Source organism: Myxocyprinus asiaticus, chromosome 6 (assembly GCF_019703515.2).
Source record: "Myxocyprinus asiaticus isolate MX2 ecotype Aquarium Trade chromosome 6, UBuf_Myxa_2, whole genome shotgun sequence".
Lineage (NCBI taxonomy): Eukaryota > Metazoa > Chordata > Actinopteri > Cypriniformes > Catostomidae > Myxocyprinus > Myxocyprinus asiaticus.
Window position 1 is genome coordinate 38571560 of NC_059349.1, and position 22713 is coordinate 38594272.

Here is a 22713-nt window from a genome sequence, read left to right on the forward strand (position 1 = left end):
ACAGCCTAATTTTATCATAGCCTAACCACTGAAAATGCACGACAGAAAGGTTGACATGTAAGAGATGTGTCTTACCACATGATGGCAGCTGAATGCCTTCATTACAGAAGCTTCGTTGAGGAACTCAATCCTCTCTCTGAGGCTGGCTGACTCGTTAACCGTCTTCACTGCTACACGAGTCTGCGGTTCGCCTTTAACTATGTCCTTTCCGATGCCTTCGTATACCATGCCAAAAGATCCCTGGCCCAGTTCTCGCAGCAGATTAATCTTTTCACGAGGCACCTCCCACTCGTCCGGCTCATACACTGCATAACATAACACACATGCAGGACACATACAGTCATATTCTGAAACTGCTGCACAGTAATATTTGAGATGCAGCAGACCTCAGGAAAAAGAGTAAGTTTTTAAATGTGATAATCCCTGCATTGCTTATGTGATCAACTTCGATTACTGTGCATATGCTGAGGAAAATTATATTAAAACGGGAACAAAATTCAATCTGCATCAACCCACAAATGTTCTGCCAAAAGTCACTTAAGGTACAGTTCTGTCATCATTTAAACCATTATGACTTTGTAAGGCAGAATGTTAGGGACTGACAGCCTCAGTCACTACTAGGGATGGGCATTTTGGTCATTTTGTCTACTCGAGTACTCGGACTAATTACTCGAATCGAGTACTCGAGGGACAATGGCATGTACACTACCGGTCAAAAGTTTTGAAATACTCGACTGAAATGTTTCTCATGATCTTAAAAATCTTTTGATCTGAAGGCGTATGCTTAAATGTTTGAAATTAGTTTTGTAGACAAAAATATAATTGTGCCACCATATTCATTTATTTCATTATAAAACTAAAATGTAATTAAAAAAAAAAAAGTTTTTGAAATTGATGACTTGGACCAAATAATTAAGAAAAGCAGCCAAAAAGTGCCCAACATAGATGGGTACTCCTTCAATACTGTTTAAAATGCATCCCAAGGTGATACCTCAAGAAGTTGGCTGAGAAAATGTCAAGAGTACATGTCTGCAAATTCTAGGCAAACGGTGACTACTTTGAAGATGCTAAAATATAACACAGTTTTCATTTATTTTGGATTATAATTCCCATAGTTCCATTTATGTTATTCCATAGTTTTGATGACTTTACTATTATTCTAAAATGTGAAAAAAAAAAAATTATAATAAAGAATGAGTGTTTCAAAACTTTTGACCAGTAGTGTACATAACTGTATATATAATAACATGTCTGACAAACGTCTTTGGCTGCTGCATTGCCTCTTGTTGTTCCAGTGTATCGTCTATTCATTATTATAGGCTGTTATAAAATAATCTGTTACAAAATGTACAAAAGATTGCATTAGCAAAATATAATGCATCCTGTTTTGTCATTGTGAAGATTCGCTGCCCAACTCAATGAAAGAATGTGCACAACGCGCGTCTGTCTGTCCTTCCTTCAGGTTACCGTAGTAATCGTAGTAAGCGCTCACCAGTTTTTTTAGTGACTGTCTGAACCATTTATTTTCAAATCGCGGTTGGCTTAAAATGAGACGCCATAACCATCGCATTTTTAATATGCGCGTTAAGTTGAAGTTCAGTTTTGAAGACGCTGCATTCTGTTCCATTTAGCTGTACTCTGTCTAGCTGTTTTAAACACTCGCCTGCTGTATATGTGCTGCTTCAGCTCGTTGAATCCACTGCCACACGCCTGGTGTTTGTGTGTGTCTCCCCAATTTGCGCTCCTGTGGGGAAAGCCGCGATGCTCCGTATTGTTGTTGCTGTGATGATTCATGAAGCGTTCCATTCAACTCGGAGAGTCGGAATTTCCACCTTTCAACTGTGGAAAGTGCAACGGAATGACACTTTATGTCGGACTTCTAACTTGGAAACTTGTGCGGAAATCTTCAACTCCCATTTCAGATGCAGGTGTGTGTTACATCACGCAAACATTTCGGCACCCAGGGAGGTTTTACAGTCAGTTATAAACATAAATTTTTATTAATTAATATCCATTAACGAGTCAAAGTTGTTACATTAAAGGATAATAAAACATATTTAGCAAACATTAAGCAGAGACAGGTGTTCAAAACCCGGCTAATTACACTCTCTTTTGATTATCATAATGATAGCATTGCAGCGTCGTATATCAGTTTGGTTGCTATGAGACGTCTCTGACAATCAATGTACCCCTCAATATCACAACGTAATCAATCTCAAAATTAAAAAAAGTGTTTTTTTGACACGTTTATGTTTAGTTGTCAGATAATTTTCAATGAATTTCGAATTAAGTGAAAAGTCACATCATACATGATCACCATCGATCATCATCAGGATCGATCATTGCTGCCATGTCCGAGTACCCGAGTACTCGTGCCCATCCCTAGTCACTACTGACTTTTTTTTTTGTATTGTAAAAAGATGCAATGAAAGTGAATGGTGACTGAGGCTAATATTCTGCATAACATCACATTTTATGTTCCATATGGGTTTGGAACAACATGAGGGTGAGTAAACAATATTTTACTCAAAACCTTTACTCTTTTATTCCCATTTATTTTAATTTTTGGGTGAACTATCCCTTTAAGCAAACACAATGGGACAGTAAAGTTGCTCACCCTCATCTGGGCTGAAATACTCTGGATTGGGTGAGGTGTAAAGGCGTCCAGTTGGCCCTTCTGTTTGCCTAGTTAGAAGAACACACAAAATTGATGGAATCCATAGGGATTGTTATTTAAATCATGGAAAATGTTCCTGCTTGAGATGTGCAGAAAGTTCAGTTAAGAGAAACTTACTTCTTCTTAAACATGAAAAAGCCCACCCCTCCCATCAGCAGGAGCAGAAATACACAGATCACTGGACCAATCACAATCTTCAGCATGTTTGATGGGTCCACACCTGTTCACATAAGCCATATATATATACATATATCAACCTCAACATACGCAAAGATGCATTCTGTGGGTCTTTGCATAGTTGAGGAATTAAAAAAATGTGAAATGTGACTAGGCATGTGTTTGTATACACATACCACTTAGCTAAAGGTGCTAAGTAGGATGTTACAAAACTGTCCCCTAAAGTGAGCTAAATTTGATAAAACCTCCCTTTGGAGACATTCTGGGACATCCACAATTGGAAAATCAGTTAATAAATAAAGAAAATATTGTTTAAAATGCATTCCATTTTCTTTTAAAAGTAGGGCATGTCCCATTTAGACAGTTGAGTAAACGAGTGTGTGTATTATGCATGGATTCTGTGCCTTACGTAGGTCCTGCACATAGAAGTGTGTTGGCTCTGTCCATGATCCATTGCCAGCCAGGGAGGTTGCTCTGATCCGCACTGTATAGTTCCCAGGATGCACCACTCTGAGCTTGCAGCCTCCATCAGCAATATAATTCTTTCTGGACACGCAGTGATGCAGTTCCTAAGACACACACAAATGCAGTTAGACTGCCTGCTGTACACATTGTTGGCGAAACGTCCATTAGACAGTGGCAAGTACTAGACCTTTTTCATGCTTTTAAACTGAACTGAATCCATCTCGCCCAATTACATGTAACCATTACTCATCAGACTTTAATGAAGCTGCTATAACTGTAAATAGTTACAAAAAGGGTGTTTCATGTCCATTAACTAAAACACGTTCCAATAAGTACAAAAACATGATGCTTTATTTTACGTATAACAACTAAGAACCTTTATATAATCATCTGTTGTTTACAAGAGGCTTTTTAAAAACAACATTAGGAACATTTCCACCGTTTCTGAGTGGATTTTTCCATGATAGCAGAAATACATTGATGCTAAAAGAGCTTGTTAAATTCAACAGGATTTTATTTTATTTTATTTATTTCTCCCCAATTTGGAATGCCCAATTCCCAATGCGATCTAAATCCTCGTGGTGGCGGAGGACCAATCTCAGTTGCCTCCATGTCTGAGACCGTCAATCCACGCATCTTATCACGTGGCTTGTTGAGCGCGTTACCGCGGAGACATAGCGCGTGTGGTGGCTTCACGCCATCTGCTGCCTCCACGCACAAATCACCATGCGCCCCACCAAGAGCGAACCACATTACAGTGACCTCAAGGAGGTTACCCCATGTGACTCTACCCTCCCTAGCAACCGGGCCAATTTGGTTGCTTAGGAGACCTGGCTGGAGTCACTCATCATGCCCTGGATTCGAACTCATGACTTCAGGGGTGGTAGTCGGCGTCTTTAATCGCTGAGCTACCCAGGTCCCCAATTTCAACAGGATTGATAAAAATAAGATTTAATGTGCAGCCAGCATACATTGAAGCAGACAGCCTGGACAGAATACAGGCTATGATCCTCCCGTCTGTGTAACTCACCTCTGTGTCGCCCAGTCTCTTGTAATGGACTTCATAGAGAATAATCATGCCGTTAGGGGCCTTAGGCTCCATCCACATAATGTGTACCGAGTACTCTGACACTTCATAGGTAATCGGCCCCACAATATCATCTGCCATGTCTGTAAATCAAACAAACAAAAATAATTACAAGGAAATGTTTTTAATACTAACGACTCAATAGCTATACAAGTCTGAATACCAGACATCTAACAAACACATACACATCTTCAATGCAAAACACATCAACATCACATAAGGGCCAGAAGTTAACCAGGGCTCAAGTCAAAAATGCCTCTGTAGTAAAAAAAATGTAGTAATTATATCTCAAATGTGGGGGCAATAATGCGTAAAGAATTCTTGAGTTGTTTTTACCCGTTTTCTAGCATTTGATATACAGTTGAAGTCAGAAGTTTACTTACACCTTAGCCAAATACATTTAAACTCAGTTTTTCACAATTCCTGACATTTAATCATACAAAACATTCCCTGTCTTAGGTCAGTTAGGATCACTACTTTATTTTAAGAATTTGAAATGTCCCAATAATAGTAGAGAGAATGATTTATTTCAGCTTTTATTTTTTTCATCACATTACCAGTGGGTCAGAAGTTTAAATACACTTTGTTAGTATTTGGTAGCATTGCCTTTAAATTGGTTAACTTGAGTCAAATGTTTTGGGTAGCCTTCCACAAGCTTCTCACAATAAGCTGCTGGAATTTTGGCCCATTCCTTCAGACAGAACTGGCGTAACAGTGTCAGGTTTGTAGGCCTCCTTGCTTGCACAAGCTTTTTCAGTTCTGCCCACAAATTTTCTAGCGGATTGAGGTCAGGGCTTTGTGATGGCCACTCCAATACTTTGACTTTGTTGTCCTTTAGCCATTTTGCCACAACTTTGGAGGTATGCTTGGGGTCATTGTCCAATTGGAAGACCCATTTGCGACCGAGCTTTAACTTCCTGGCTGATATCTTGAGATGCTGCTTCAATATATCCACAAAATTTTCCTTCCTCATGATGCCATCTATTTTGTGAAGTGCACCAGTCCCTCCTCCAGCAAAGCACCCCTGCATCATGATGCTTCCACCCCCATGCTTCACGGTTGGGATGGTGTTCTTCAGCTTGCAAGCCTCAACCTTTTTCCTCCAAACATAACATTGGTCATTATGGCCAAACAGTTCAATTTTTGTTTCATCAGACCAGAGGACATTTCTCCAAAAAGTAAGATCTTTGTCCCCAGGTGCACTTGCAAACCTGTAGTCTGGCTTTTTTATGGCAGTTTTGGAGCAGTGGCTTCTTCCTTGCTGAGCAGGCTTTCAGGTTATGTCGATATAGGACTCGTTTTACTGTGGATATAGATACTTGTCTACCTGTTTCCTCCAGCATCTTCACAAGGTCCTTTGCTGTTGTTCTAGGATTGAGTTGCACTTTTCGCACCAAACTACAATTTACTTGTGGAGGTCCACAATTCTTTTTTCTGAGGTCTTGGCTGATTTCTTTTGATTTTCCCATAATGTCAAGCAAAGAGGCACTGAGTTTGAAGGTAGGCATTAAAATACATTCACAGGTACACCTCCAATCATAAGCTAATTAGCTAATTGCCTAAAGGCTTGACATAATTTTCTGGAATTTTCCAAGCTTCTTAAAGGCACAGTTAACTTAGTGTATGTAAAGTTATGACCCACTGGAATTGTGATTTATAGTCAATTAAAAGTGAAACAATCTGTCTGTAAACAATTGTTGGAAAATTACTTGTGTCATGCACAAAGTAGATGTCCTAAACGACTTGCCAAAACTATAGTTTGCTAATATGAAATCTGTGGAGTGGATAAAATAATTTGTTTTAATGACTTCAACTGTATTAATAATATTCTATTCTAGGAGTAGTTAGTTAGGGGTTTCATCCCACTGCAAACACTGTCATAGCTATCAGATATCTGTATTCATGGTCTCAGAGACACGTGTTGTTGAATGTGTTACTAACTAATATGAACAAGTTAACATAAGCTCTAAAAACACTGGATATTAAGAAAACACTCAAAGCAACTGCAAAATTTGAAACAAATTTTCAAAACAAAATTTGAAACAAAATTACAAATCTACTGTGACAGTATTGATTTGATTTTATAGGTCACAGCCTTAAACTTTTCAACTCTGGTGAATGCCGCCTGCAGTTTTTCACACTCAAATTTAAAAGCTCACCATTTATACACACTCTGGACTAATTGCTAAAAATTGGTCTCATTTTTCAGAAACTCCCCCAAATAAAATAAAAATACTCCAATTATTCGTAAATAATATTGCATGTTTGCAATTTTTTTTGTCCTAAATTTGTAAGCATGTAATTCGTATTCTGTACACCTCATATCCCTCCAAAAAGTCTTATTTTATTCCACTAGATGGCAGGAAGTACTAGAAAAAAGAATTCTTCCTCTTTCACCTTCCATCACAAAATGCCAATCTGAAATGTAGGTTACTCATTTTAGCCCTCACAGATGTGATCGTTCATCCACATTCAGTCTGATTTTCAGTTCAAGCACCATCCTTGTTGTTTCATCGAATATCTCGGCCTCTGAGTGGACTAGAAGCTCAATCTAGGTGTTATTAGAAAGCCGCCCCCTTTGTGATGATGTAAAACATTTCATCAATAGTCAATAACATACATTTCTGATGATTTGTTTAGCATGCTTTTCCTGCTGGACCACATACATTGTTCTGGACATCTAAGAAATAACAGATTCCTTTTCAGATTGTTTACAGATTCCTTTCATCAGGCAACTACTAATTAAACTACAGCCATGTCTTGGAATTTCTGAAGGCAAACAAAACAACTTACATTTTCCTACAATCAGAGATCATTACAAGAGTACAGATTTTACACAGATGAAAAACTGATAGCTTTGTCCATAATTATAAAAATGCACCATAGTGGGGGGCCTAGGTAGCTCAGTGGTTAAAAGACGATGGTTACCACCCCTGGAGTTCGCTACCTCGCTAGTTCGAATCCCAGGGCGTGCTGAGTGACTCCGGCCAGGTCTCCTAAGCAACCAAATTGGCCCGGTTGCTAGGGAGGGTAGAGTCACATGGGGTAATCTCCTCGTGGTCGCTATAATGTGGTTCGTTCTCGGTGGGGCGCGTGGTAAGTTGAGCGTGGATGCCACGGTGCATGGCGTGAAGCCTCCACATGTGCTATGTCTCCGTGGCAACACGCTCAACAAGCCACGTGATAAGATGCGTGGGTTGACGGTCTCAGATGCGGAGGTAGCTGGGATTTGTCCTCCGCCACCCAGATTGAGGCGAATCACTACGCGACCACGAGGACTTAAAAAGCGCATTGGGCATTCCAAATTGGGTGAAAAAGGGGAAAAATCAAAAATGCACCATATTTCTTCCATAGTATCCATAGTTTTAACAATGATATTTGTAATAGTTCATGGTAACCACAGGTAAAAACCACGCATGGCTCCTCACTACCATGGGTATTAACTATGGTTTCTATATAAAGAACTATGGCATATTTGTATTGAAAAAAACAGCAGTCTAAATACATTTACAAAGTTTTTCTCGGGCCGAGAGGGGGTGCTGATCATGAAAAATGATATATATTATGGTTTTACTGAACAAACACTTGCATGAACAGCACAAATTAGGTGTCGTTTTAAAGCTTAGACTCGTATTTTTACAATTAATATAGCTGATCTGACAAATTCTCAAATACTGCTTTTAAATTCTCTGATAAAATACAACCGTTCCATTTTAATTATTTGCAAAATTGCGATCGCAACAATAATATTTAGAATCAGTAAAAAGATCAAAAGATCACATAGCCATGTGTCATATATCTTTTGAAAGGTCTTGATTAGTAGAATATAATGAGCAGATTTGTTTCACTCAGAGATCAAACTACAGTTTGTATTTGTGTGTGAAATGTACGTGTATGATAAACAGAAAACAGAATCATCGTCACATTTTGGTTTATAACTTCAGGAAAATAAACATGATGTAGAAAATGGCATATCACAACTTACAGCAGATGGCTCTGGATAAAACAAGCCCACACTCGACGTAATACAATATGTAGATCTTGAAATATTCCTCAAAGAGTGTCATAACAAGCAATGGTGGCCAATGACGACGGTTTCTCTGGGACTGATTCACTGAAACACAATCTTTTACATCACAGATGTGTCAGATCATCCTCACTGGCTGTCTAGAGTGTTAGATTCCATATTTGGACAATCCTGTGTCCCATGTGTGGTAAACAGACCCAGAGCGCACATATTTGTTTTATATTTTTATTGATGGAATTTGGTGCCCATGAGAGCTGAAATAAATTTTTGGCAGTTAGTTTATATAAGTTTACGTATTTATTTTTTTATTTTTTTAGATTTCTGCATTCATAATTTTCAGTTATTCTGTTAAATGTTCAATAAAACTTGCTTGGAGATGTTTTTGGAAACTTTGATAAATTAAAGTCCACTTTGGGAACCATGATTCCTAATGCTATATCTTTGGATTGCTTTGCACTACAACAAATCTTTGTTTTTTGTTTCCTGGTATGGTTGACATGTTAGAGAACAACACCAAAGTTAATTTAATGACCATCCATACTTACTGTCTAAAAGGTATAATGACAAACATGAATAATAACTGAACAAATGATTTTTAGCACTCATGTTTTGTTTTGTCAGCAGTGTTGTATTATGACAGTCTCTGAGCGTGATCAAAATATATTTTCTTCAAATTTTGAAAGGATTTCTAAAAATTTATATCATGCAATTGACCCTCTTTTTTTTTTAAGAGTTATAAGCTCTTACTTTTGGGTATGCCATTTAAGCTTGAAACCCTTAAAAATGCCTTCAGGGTGTAAGCTAGTTTCATCGCCGAGACATAAGAGTTTTTCAACAGACAATTCTGTACCGCATTCAAATGGGTTTCACAATCCCCGCCACGCATCTCACTGGTTCACAAGAGCATTTAAAATAGTCTGCGGTTGAGACCAGTCCGCGAATTACCGCACCTGTTCTGCACTTGTGCTGCTATGATTAAGCCGTGCTGACAATAGACCTGTGCAGCACTGTTTCATTCCTCTTTTGTAGTGAGCAAAACATACAGATGATAGGGGAAGGTTCATTAATATTCATGAGGAAAGCGCTAACTGATTGTTCAGTGAAAAGTTGTGATCCCCTGCCATCCTTCGTTTCAGAAATAAGCTCGCGCCGCGGGCTACTTGAAATGAAGCGAGTTTGACACGTGTTGTTATGTGGTGATGTCACTGTGAGTAAGTGCATGTATTTGTGTGTGTGTGTGTGTGTGTGTGTGTATGTGTGTGTGTGTGGTGTTGTCTCTTTCGCAGTGTAGAAAGCACACAGCTGACTGGGGCTGACAAGCATTATGTTGCGTCAAGAATATTAAATTAACCATGTAAAATCCCAACAGTGGCGCAGCGCCGCTGCAAAATGCATATAGGGAAAACACTGACATATGCATGACTTATGTATTCGGAGACTAGAACATTTTAAGCGTAAACCTTTTTGAGACTTAGCGCCCACTTTTGGACCCGCCAGCGAGTCCACAGAGTTGAAGAGGTTAACTGAAGCCATTATTTAAGTAATAGATTCAACTACAGTGTTTGACAAAAATGGATGACGGGCTGTCTGTTTTTAGATAGTAAGAAAATAAAATACCCTCATAAAAGGTAAAAAAAAAAAAAAAAAAAAAAAGCCCCTGAAAAACAATTTAAGGGGACAAATACTTCCCCTTATACAGGTAAAAATGTAAATAAAAAAATAATTTTCTGACACGGCTGTAGTTAAAAGAAAAACAATCCCGTACCTTCAGGCATGGTGCGGGCACTGACGTACGCTGCCATGCTGCAGCGGGCCGGGTCAGTCCGGTGGTTGCAGGCGTGGATTTCAATCTGGTAGCTGGTGAAATGGCGTAGATTGGAAATGACCGTGGACTCTTTGGCATAAACAAACAGTGAAATCTTATTGGCTTCTGCTTCCTCCTCTGGGCTAAGAGTGACAGAGCCATTGGGCAGTGAAGAGGGCGTGGTGAAGAGACGAGAAGAGGTCCTATTGGCCACACCCATAAGAGATCTGCGCTGTCTTGATGTCCTGGGAACAAAACAAGATACAAAGGCGCAATCAGTCTTAAGGCCTATTCACGCATGAATATGTGCCACAAACAAGACTCAAAAAATGCAATAAAATGCATTTCTTTTCCCAATGGTGCTGAAATTTGTCTGACGACAAAGCAGATAGATTTTTTTTTACATCGTTATGTAAAAAAGATGTGCAGCTGACAGCTGCTAATATTGTGAGTGAATTCTTCATTGTCTAAAAAGTTATAGGCTGCTTTGCTTTAAAGCAGGTGTAGACCGATGTGAGTTGAGTTTTATTTGCTTTGAAGTGAAATCTGTATTGTTAGATGGGTTGTATCTTACATTGAATTTTACATATCTTGCATTAAAGCATTAATGAATGACCAGCGTGTTTCTCACGTTGTTTCCGGTGTGAACAGACCTTTAGATGTCTAGTTTAAATTCCTGCAATACATCATTGAATTTAGAAAGCAGATTTGGCTTGTTGAAGTTGTTGAAGTGTGCAAATGATTCCAGCTAAAGTGAGTAATGCAATAATGTCTGGAAATTATGCAGCCTCACGCAAAGATCAAACAGCATGGGCTGGTTGTGGTAAATGGAAAACATTTAAATGACAGAACTATATTCTGTGCCACTGAACTGGTACAACAACCTAATGATCACCTGCACTAAACAGATATTTGTGACCAAAAGTCAAGTCATTTTAATTTGCATAGTGCTTTTCACAACACACATCATTTCAAAGCAGCTTTACAGAAAATTTGGGATATGACAAATGTTGGATGGTGTTTTCTTTCATGTTCTTTCTTTGGTTTTGTGACTAAACCAGATTCACTCCTGCTCATAAGGAAAAGTGTTCCCATTAAAAATGTATTGTGGTATACAGACCCCATATGCTTGAATAATTGCATAAAACATTTGACAAATGAGTTAGAAAATATTACTTTCTTATGTTGAACAAAAGAGGGGACATTTTGTAGAATGTTGGTTGAAGAATCTTTTTAAAAATTTGTTTACATGCAATGAAAGTAAATCGTGGACTAAGTCCTTAACATTCTGACTAACATCTCCTTTTGTGTTCCATGAAAGGACGAAAATCATACAGGGTTTGGAACAATATAATATCAAGGGATGATACCTAAATGTTCATTTTTGGGTGAACTATCACTTTAAGTTCATTAATGTCACCACTAGAGGGAGCAAAGGCGCATTTCATGTGGTTTATTATAACTATTCCAGTGGTAAACCACTACTAGAGCACCACAGCCTTCAGTTATTTCCTCAAATATAAGAGAACAGGAGAAAAGCATTCAGCACTTTTGGTGTGCACTAAGGGCTAAAGCATTTATGAGGACAGAGTCATTTTTAAGTTAAACCATATTTGAACGTCTAAATAAAATGACATGGTAATTTGCTACATTTATTGTCTGTAAAATCGTTAAATGAACTGGAGTGCCCAAACTGAAAACTGCCCGGCCAGCTGCAACAGACAATTATAATATTTAGAACAATGAAGGGTTAGTGAGGCAAACTGTCTTTGTAGGAGTCTGTCCTTCTTTTGAATGCTGTTGTGATAGAAGGTGCCAACACCGCCTGTGCGCCAGAGCAACATCTTCCACCCCCAAACAAAGACTAAAAAGACTAAACCAGCAACTGTACAAGGCATGAGAGACTAAGAGTGTCTGTGTGTATGTGGGAGCGCATGTGTGTGTGTAAGGATCTTTAGAGCTAGCTGTGAAGTTCTGAAGGCCAAAGATACACAAAGACGGTGGAAACACACCTACCAAAAACACCTACTCAAAGTCTTGGTGAAGTCAAAAACTACCCGGTGAGGGAATGCGGCCTGACCACTGCTGAGACATTCAACCCTGAGCTTAGAACTCCAGAGAAAACAGATGAAAATTAAAACAACATTAACCACTAGAGGTTCTCCACCTAGAGTGTCATGTCAGGTGAAGAATGTGACAGCTGCATCTCAAGAATTTTTTTTTTTTTTTTGTGGATTCACATAGTTTTGTGCTATAAAATAATATTTAGCCTATGTACAGTACTGTGCAAAAGTTTTAGGCACTTGTGAAAAATGTTGCATAGTGTGGATGTCTTTATGCCATAAATAATTTTCATTTATCAATTAACATCATACAAAGTCCAGTAAACATAAAAAAGCTAAATCAATATTCGGTGTGACCACCTTTGCCTTTAAAACAGCCCCAATTCTCCTAGGTACACCTGGACACGTTTTTCTTGGTTGTTGGCAGATAGGATGTTCCAAGCTTCTTGGAGAATTCACCACAGTTCAACTATCTATTTAGGCTGTCTCAATTACTTCTGTCTCATCATGTAATCCCAGACTGACTCAATGTTCACTGGGGGGTTCTGTGGGGGCAATGCCATCTCTTGCAGAGCGCCCTGTTCTTCTATTCTAATAATTTCTATATGCAGAAGTAATGTTTGGGAGTCTAAAATGTATTTTTCCTATTGACACACTAAAGCTGAAGATATAAATAACCATCTTAAGAGAAATGTTTTTGTGAAACATCTTAAGTGCCTAAAACTTTTGCACAGTACTGTATTTGTGGAATATCTGTGAATTCAGTCTGCGCTATTTTTTAAATGTTGGTCTACATAGGCTCAGGATCGATGAATGAAACAATTATTTTCAACGAAGGCACGCACACATATGACACACATACGACTCCCAGCTACGACTCCGGAGGCTGCTCAAAATTCTGCAGCGCCAAAGAGCGCAATAGTTTTCCATTAAATTTGACCAAAATCATTATCAAAGGACAACGATTATTTACTCTAGCTATCACTGGATGATATTTTACAGTTACAAGTATGTCTTCTGGTTTGACAGCTTGAAGGAAACCTCTTCAAGGCTACATACAGAGAAATTGCATAATAATTTCTAATCGTTCAGTTTGCACAGTTACACCAGTTTTACACACAAACCTGCAAACTATCAACATCACTTTGTTAACAAAAACCTTTGTAACTTTTGTGTGTATGGTGACTAGATTCACAAATGCCAACTGACACATCGGCGCGTCCTCCTGTGCCTTGTCCTACCCGCGTCCTCCTGTGCCTTGTCCTGCCTGCGACCGGCTTCAGTAAAAGTTTTATCACCCTCTTGTGGTCTCCTAAAGCCATTACGCCAGACTACATTAAACGCAAGGCAAACTGACAGTAAACTGGAAAGCACACAAATTAGGCTTCTAATTTAAATGTAGGCTTATGTTAATATTTTGATGTCTCAAAAACGTATCGATAAAATAACGTGTCAATCAATAATCGATATTTCGTTATTTTACGACATGCCTAATCAGATGGAAGTATTTGGCCACTGTGTTGCATTTGACAGTTTTTTAGCATCTCACTCCCTGAGCATTTTGTTTTTAAGACAGCATATCAAGTTAAAAATACATTTTAAAAACAAGTCTTGCATTTTTTTTAGGCCTGGGATCGATGCCCTTTTATTTACGCATCGATAATCGGAAGATTTTTGATAATTATCAATATACACATATATATATATATATATATATATATATTGATAATCATCAAAAATGCTTGACAGTTGGTATGAGGTGTTTGTGCTGATATGCTGTGTTTGGTTTTCGCCAAACGTGGTGCTGTGCATTATGGCCAAACATCTCCACTTTGGTCTCGTCTGTCCAAAGGACATTGTTCCAGAAGTCTGTTCAGATGCAACTTTGCAAACCTAAGCTGCGCTGCCATGTTCTTTTTAGAGAGAAGAGGCTTTTTCCTGGCAACCCTTCCAAACAAACCATACTTGTTCAGTCTTCTTCTAATTGTATTGTCATGAACTTTAACATTTAACATGCTAACTGAGTCCTGTAGAGTCTGAGATGTAACTCTTGGGTTTTTTGCAATTTCTCTGAGCATTGCACGGTCTAACCTTGGGGTGAATTTGCTGGGATGTCCACTTCTGGGAAGATTGGCAACTGTCTTGAATGTTTTCCACTTGTGAATAATCTTTCTCACTGTAGAATGATGGACTTTAAATTGTTTGGAAATGGCCTTATAACCCTTCCCAGACTGATGGGCAATAACAATTGCTTCTCTAAGATCATTGCTGATGTCTTTCCTCCTTGGCATTGTGTTAACACACCTGAATGCTCCAGACCAGCAAACTGCTAAAACTTCAGCTTTTATAGAGGTGGTCACACTTGCTGATGATCAGTTAATCAAGGGCATTTGATTAGCAGCACCTGGCTACTACTTAGCCTCTTTTGGGGCTTTTCCACTGCACGGTACAGCTCGACTCGACTCTGCTCACTTTTTGGGGGTTTTTCACTGTGGATAGTACCTGGTACCTGATACTCTAGGTCGAGGTTCCAAGCGTGCGAGCCGATACTAAATGTGATGTCAAAACCCTGCAGATCACTGATTGGTCAGAGAGAATCATCACTACCAGCGTCACTGGATTTGCGACACGTGACATCAACCCGCTAGTTTTAAAGTTAGCAACAGCGACATCATTTGTTCACGCAACTTTTGAATTGTAAAAAGAAATGGCTGTGCGCAAAACCACGCCGTGGTCAATAAACGAGGTGCAGAGGTTCCTCTCGTTAGCGATGAAACGACGTGAAAAGAAAGTCTTTCAGGAAGTGTCTCAGCTGTTGGCCGCACTCGGATACCACCGGACCTACCAACAGTGTAGGGAAAAGTAAAAAAAAAAAAAGTGACTACAGAACCATCAAGAACCACAACAGCCGGAGTGGTTCAAACAGAAGAAAGTGGAAGTGGTTCGACCAAATGGACATTATCTATGGCAACAGACCAGCAAGCAATGGGAGGAAGAGTGCCCTGGACTCGGCGTTGTTGGAATCCACGATGGAGGATGGTACGTTTTGTTACGTTAACTCTATATTCTGCTTGAAAGCTTCACTTTATTTAGTTGACCAGACACTGAAAAGCTTGCTTCTAAAACAACCAGGCCAATTTATCTGTTACACTTGTAAAAAAATCACCATGCAACAACTGCTTTATGCAGCACAATGAGCTAGTAGCTAACAGCTAGCGGTCATGTTATTGTTTATGGTCAGTAATGTTTGTGTCGCGTTTAAGATGATGTCACGGCAGTAGAGGCGGCGCAACTATGACGATCAGCCTATAATCCCACGCACGTTGAGGCGCCACTAAACTGCAGTGGAAAAGCAAGCTCAGAAAAGTAAAGCGAGCAGAGTCGAGTCGAGCCGTAACATGCAGTGGAAAACTGCCATTAATTCCTATGGAAGCAGTAAGGGTGTACTTAGTTTTGCACACATGGATTCTCCATTTTGGCTTTATTTTTGTTAAATAAATCATGACACGGTGTAATGTGTCATGTGTTGTTGTTCATCTGAGGTTGTATTTACCTAATTTTAAGACCTGCTAAAGACCAGATGATTTGTATTATGTCCTGATACGTAAAACCATAGAATTCAAGGAGTGGGTACCTTCTTTTTCCCAAGACTGTATATATGTGGATTTTTTCAGATATAAATAGGGCTGCTCGTTGCACAATAGTATTTGTCTCTTCACTCATATTCTCAATACATGGTAAAGTGTGAGCGGCAAGGAAACACCGCCTGCACTCAGCATCAACATTCTGAAGTGCCACAGTGCGCAACTCGCATAGTTTTCCATTAAATAAGACCCAAATCATTATTAAAGGACAAATATTATTTACTCCATCACTGGATGATCTATTGAATGATTTTGGATGATCTTTCATAGAGCCTACACAATGTATTTTCAGTATCAAGTGTGTTGTTTTGTGGTAGTCAGTGTCAATACTCGCTGAGCTACCCAGGACCCCCATTTTGTTCATTCTTGAAGAAGTACCAACATTTTCGCAGCTCTGGACTGCCCCGCTTCAGCTCATCCTGTGTGTGTGTGTGTGTGTGTGTGTGTGTGTTTATTGAGATACATGTTATGTTACCCTCTTGTGGTCTCCCAACGTTATTATGCCAGACTGATAAGCAAAGGCAAATTGAGTGAATTGGAAAGCTTGAAAATTGGGCTTCTAATTTAAATGTCGTCTAATTTTAATATACTGATGCCTCAAAAATATATCGATAAAATTACGTGCCGATCAATAATCGATATATCAATATTTTATGTCATCCCTAATTTTTTAACACAAAAATGGTCTTATGTGAATGCCGCCCTCTTAAAAACACATCAGAATGGTGGACAGACATGACCCTAATTCAGTCTAATTATACAGGGCTTCCTTGAGTCTTCAGACAACCCATTGTACTAATCGATTTTGCAAATATGTCGTTTTGAGCATCCCTAAAAGATATTCTGTGTTTGAGCCATTTGTGCTAAATCAGTGAGGAACTGTGAACTGTTTACCTGAGCTCAAAGACTTCATTATGGAGGTAGTTCTCGAAGGTTTTGCGGTACTCTGTCTCCTCCGCCTCTTTCTTCAGCTCTTTCTCTGTTTTGGGGCAGGAACAGCAGCGGCTAGCTTGGCCTTGCTCCTCGGTCTGGTTCCACTTCTGTTCCTCTTCATTATCTACTTGTGTGGGGGCTCTGGTGGGCAGCTTCATACCTGAACAATAGAACACAAGGCTTTGATTTTGTTCTGGAACCTTTAAAGATAACTGTCCCAATAAAAAGAGCTGTCGCAAAATCTAATGAGCTGCCTACTCAGACATCATAGGCATCATTACAGACATCAAAGGTAAACATTATTTTTTGATACACATTCTGAACATTGTAATTTATTGATACACTGTTAAGTTATGCCTCAAAATCTTGTGAGCTGCCTACCTAGAAAACATTTTGGGGTATTATATGTGCAAGGGCTTTGCTGATACAATCATATGCTGGTCTAAATTCTCACAATTATTCATACTTTAGATCACTGTATTTCTATTTTTTTATATATATATATATATATATATATATATATATATATATATATATATATATATATATATATATATATATATATGTATATTTATGTAATTTCCTACAGATTAATTGCATTGAACTGAATTGAATTAAACTGAAGAATAGAGAAGAAGTTTCTTGTCTAAATAAGAAGAAACCCTGAAACCGACATTTCTCGGTATGGAGTTCATTTTATCATGTGGCATATTGGACAGTAGTGAAGTGAATCAAGCAAAAAAGATTGAAACTGATCCCTCAGATTCACTCTCTCTCTTGCGGACATGCTCGGCCTCTTTTGCAGTCCAATTATGATATTGTGGATACATGGCGATGTATTGAATCGTGACATGTATCTCAATGTTTGAGGTAGATGGTGAAATTCAGCCCTAATAGGTGGGTTCAAATGTTCATTTGCTGTCTAGGCATGAAGATCACCAGGTTTTAAGACATTGCCTAGGTGCATCAATAAATAAATGTGTGTGTGAGTGTGTTCTTGTATGCTCTCTAACCTTTCTGACAGTAGTCAAACTTATAGAGCTCGCTGGCCTCTGGTTGCTGCTGATAGAAGACCAGATAGTGTGTGATGTTGCCATTTGGGTCATTAGGGGGCTTCCACTTCAGTATGATCTGTGATGACGAGTTAGAGGAGGATATAGGGTCCAGAGGTACAGAGGGTTCTGGGGGGAAAACACAATGGAAAATACTAAGTATATAAAAACAGAACAAAGAAAAAAAACAAGTTCTAGTCTCCATCAGTCCCTTTCATTATTCATGTAAAAATATGTACTCGTTGTTGACAGAACTCAGTTCTGGTTAGACCACATTGTCACACTGGGTCACCGATGAGACGAGAATAATGACAGCTACCTCCTAACAAGGAAGAAGTGTGGGGGAGCACCATTGTCACAGCACGTGAACCCTTTGCCAAGGCAGAAAGAGAAAAAGGAAAACCCTGAAGCACTGCTTTCAGTCCCTGCTAACCAGCTGCCGAAACAATGTTCTCAGCTATGTAACTGGTTATGTGGTTTTTCAGGAAGGAAAGATACAACAAGCTCAAAAGGAAGCCAGACAGACACCTGGCAGCACTGAAAGTGAACCACATTCGTCCTCACGTCTCAATCACAGCCCGACTTGCTGCACACTGCTGAGTGATTTCGCAGTACTGAAAGTCATTGACGACCTATTTTACCAGCCTTTGACCTCTTTTATTCATCTCCATTGCCAAGCCTGCACGGGAAGCACTGCAACTGAAATACAGAAAACTTTAGTCTTCATAAATGACTAAACATGGACACTCTCCATGAATTGGGCACAGAATAGGGCTTGAAACTTTGAAAAGTTAAATTTATGTTCTTTTTCAACAAATTGTAAATGAAAGAAGACAAAAACAAAATGTTGTTCATCCACCACAAAATAATTATTTTTATTATTTTCTATTTATTTTCTTATGAGGTTTGCCATTTTTGCAACCAAGTTATCAAATTTGGGGCATGTCTAAAAAGAGTATTAAACCCTGATTTGTGTGATTTTGCTTTTTTCTAGCAATAAACATTACATAAACATAAAACTATAATAACATTAATAAAATTAAAAATAGATACAAATTAAAAGACTATACACTCACAGAGCACTCTATTAGGAACACTATAGTCCTATTAAAGTGACCGAAGTGGTCTTCTGCTGTTGTAGCCCATCCGCCTCAAGGTTCGACGTGTTGTGCATTCTAAGATGCTATTCTGCTCACTACAATTGTACAGAGTGGTTATCTGAGTTACCGTAGCCTTTCTGTCAGCTCAAACCAGTCTAGGCTGCATTTCCCAAAAGCATCGTAAGTCTAAGTAGATTGTAGAAACCATTGGCACCAATGGTCTCTACGATCAACTTAAGCTTGCGATGTTTTTGGGAAACGCAACCCTGGCCATTCTATGTTGAACTCTCTCATCAACAAGGCATTTCCATCCGCAGAACTGCCGCTCACTGGATGTTTTTTGTTTTTGGCACCATTCTGAGTACATTCTAGAGACTGTTGTGCATGAAAATCCCAGGAGATCAGCAGTTACAGAAATACTCAAACTAGCCCATCTGGCACCAACAATCATGGTATGTCTAAATCACTGAGATCACATTTTTTCCCCATTCTGACAGTTGATGTGAACATTAACTGAAGCTGCTGACCCATATCTGCATGATTTTATGCACTGCACTACTGCTACACAATTGGCTGTTTAGATAATTACATGAATATGTAGCTGTACAGGTGTTCCTAATAAAGTTCTCAGTGAGTGTATGCCAGAATGAGTAACTGGGCTGCAAATAACAGGGTTGCAGATTTAACCTAATTGAAAACTGACAAATGCAGTATAATTTTCAATCTTTTAAGTAGGGGAAAAATAATATAGTAACATGTTTGCACAAAACCAAAAGTTTGTTAATAATCAACTGAATCAAACAGTTCGCAAATCACATAATAGTTTATATAACACATCAAATAGTATTCTCTCTGAAGAGCACCGCATTTGTGCTGTTGATGCATCAAATAAAAGTAATGGGACACCAATTTGTATCCTATTCGTGGAAAGTGCCAGTGACTTCGTTGACAGTGGAAAGTTTTAAGCAGGCTTGGCAGGGAGATCTCAAGCCAAAATGTAGAAAACGGAAGCTCTAAAAGATTAAATGGTCGTTCCGAGGCTCTTACTGGTAGCATTGGTGCGGACATAGATGATCTCGCTCTTTGCTCCGTGGACCTGGTGCTCATCAGAAGCAGAGAGCTGGGTTTTGACCATGATGGCGTACTGTGTCCATGGTTTCAGAGGGAGGATGAGGTATCCGGGCTCCTGCTGTTCTTTTCCCTCTGTAGCGCGAGGCGGAGGATCCACATCTGCGATCACCCAGCTGTTAGAGCCACATGCATCCTGGCCATCAAACTCAGTCACATTCTTGTAAGGCCTAGAGAACAGGAGAGCAGTCACCAAATCAATGCAACTTCACTGCATTGAACTAAATGCATGCACACAATACACCAACATTAGGAAAGCACACTGATAGCTTAATCAAAAAGTGTGGGCTACTTACGCCTCCTTGTATAAAACCATGAACCCCAGCAGGTCTCGAAAATCTGGCGGCCAGAAAGGCTCCCATTTAATGATGATCTTGTCTGAAAGTGTGCGAACCTGAGTGAACTTCAACACCTGGCTCTCACCTGGTGAAAAGGAAGACATTGAAATATTGCTGATTACCACCTAATGAGGTATGATCTCAGATCTATTCAGATATAGACCATATGAGCATAAATGAAATGTAAAACTATGTAAAGTCCTCCTCACATGATGCCTGATCTCCATTGGTCTTTGAGGTGATGTCATTCTTAATCTGCCGGTTCTTAGTGCCCGTCACCTCCTCCATCTTCCGGATCTCCGACATGCAGAGTTTGGAGTTGTGATGGAAGAACATTCGACCCTGCAGGATGGTCAGGTTGTGGTTGGTCCAGTCCCACAGCTGACGCAGGTTCTGGTTATCTAGAGCGTAGAATGAATAGTTCCTGATGGGTAACAAAAAAACAGCACACAAATTCAGAGTCTGGGGGACAGAGCTTTAACTTCTATCAAAAGATTATGGGAGAAAGATTTAAACTTGTTATTTGAGGAGGGAGTGTGGGCTAGGATTTAAAAAAATGTAAAGTCTGCATCTAGAGATGTATGCAATTCAAGATTCTATTGGACCCCCTCTAGATTGTATAGGCTTGGTCTTAAAGACACACCCACCTGCTGGCGATGTCAATCAGAAGATGGAGACACAACCCATGTCTTTTGGTTAATAGTGGGGGTTAAGTATCGATTCTGTTTGTATATGTTTTGCTTTTCTTTGTTTAATATATGAATCAATAAAAAAAAAATGGAATCACAGAAAACAGCACACAAGCAAAGACGAGATAAAGGAATCATTAATAGAGACTGCTAGACAAGGATAAACAATCCCTTTGAGAAACCCAATGCATAAAGCCAAATTAAATTAATGGAACTATGGAAAAAATACAAAAACATATTCTGTACAATCAGACTCCTACCCGACTTCTTGTGTCTCTCCCCGGATGACTCTGAGCTTACGGAGGAAAGAAAGGGAGATGAGGGCATAGGAGCGTCGCACTGTCAGGTAGCCAGTGATCTCCTCCAGCTGTCCCAGGTTAGCCTCCAGTTCTGCGGCGATGTTATCTAACAGGGAGAGGTGGAAAGGAGAGGAAGCTTCAGTCCTCTGGGAAATATGGATTTTCAAAAGTATGCAAAACCACTCTCTTTTGAATGCACATTGTGATGTCTGTCTGTCTGTCCACTATTCAGTCTTACTGTATGGATTTCAATGGTTATGTAAGAGGAGAATTTAAAGTAAAAAGGACTTAAATATTGATTTGTTTCTCAACCACACCTTTCATATCCCTTCAGAAGATATAGATTTAACCACTGGAGTCGTATGGATTACTTTAATGCTGGCTTTATATGCTTTTTGAACCTTTACATTTCTGGCCACCATTTACTTGCATTGTATCGACCAACAGAGCTGAAATATTCTTCTAAAAATCTTAGTTTGTGATCTGCAGAAGAAAGAAAGTCATATACATCTGGGATGGCATGATGGTGAGTACATGATGAGAGAATTTTAATTTTTGGGTGAACTATCCCTTTAAAACTGTCTAAGCTGCTGTAACTAAATTAGAAAGAACATAGTGAAGTGATATTGAATTGCAATGCTGACAAAAAACCTACAATAATGTACAATTATGTTTCAATATTCTAATGCAAAGAATCTATATTTCAGTTAAATGTTTTCCCACATATTTTTGGGAAACGATAAAGCAGGAAGTTCAGCACTTGTTGTGCAAAGTCCAAAGAAGATGAATGAGAAATAAGTTATTGAAATATTGCAATATATTACTGTTTTGAATTTTAAATTGACCAAGCAAATCCCGTATCACAGCCCAGATATTGATCAAATATTGTATCACCAGGTCCCTGCTGATTTCCACCCCTACATTTACAAATATACAGTTATAAAAAGTTATTCAACAACTTAGAGCATTCATTAACCAATCAGAATAATAAAAAAAAAATGTAACAATGCTGTGGTATACAGACAGACAGACAGTTAATGCATTCTTCTGTGGTTCAAAAAGACAGTTTGTTTGTTCTTACTCCCTCCACGGATGTTGATAACCAAACTGCCATTGAGCACAGTGCATCCTCTCAGAGCCTGAGCTGTCGTGACCGAGTCCACTGTCTTCAGCCCCATGCACACTTTAGGACAGAGGCCAGCGCAAGGCGTGCAGTTCAACCTGCAGCAC

The 22713-nt window shown here is 39.1% G+C and overlaps 1 protein-coding gene across 2 annotated transcripts in view; it reads right to left on the minus strand.

Annotated features, from left to right (window-relative positions):
* The window catches only part of LOC127442204 (insulin receptor-like), a 121667-nt gene that overhangs the window by 19191 nt on the left and 79763 nt on the right, over nucleotides 1-22713 (minus strand). For both annotated transcript variants that reach the window (XM_051700051.1, XM_051700052.1), the window contains 13 exons: nucleotides 22565-22704; nucleotides 21445-21589; nucleotides 20705-20919; nucleotides 20454-20580; nucleotides 20077-20327; nucleotides 17891-18058; nucleotides 16839-17037; nucleotides 10199-10482; nucleotides 4350-4489; nucleotides 3264-3423; nucleotides 2795-2897; nucleotides 2618-2685; nucleotides 76-305 (listed from right to left, as the gene is read on the minus strand). In XM_051700051.1, coding sequence (XP_051556011.1) covers nucleotides 76-305; nucleotides 2618-2685; nucleotides 2795-2897; nucleotides 3264-3423; nucleotides 4350-4489; nucleotides 10199-10482; nucleotides 16839-17037; nucleotides 17891-18058; nucleotides 20077-20327; nucleotides 20454-20580; nucleotides 20705-20919; nucleotides 21445-21589; nucleotides 22565-22704 — 2230 coding nt within the window. The remainder of the gene's footprint in view (nucleotides 1-75; nucleotides 306-2617; nucleotides 2686-2794; nucleotides 2898-3263; nucleotides 3424-4349; nucleotides 4490-10198; nucleotides 10483-16838; nucleotides 17038-17890; nucleotides 18059-20076; nucleotides 20328-20453; nucleotides 20581-20704; nucleotides 20920-21444; nucleotides 21590-22564; nucleotides 22705-22713) is intronic.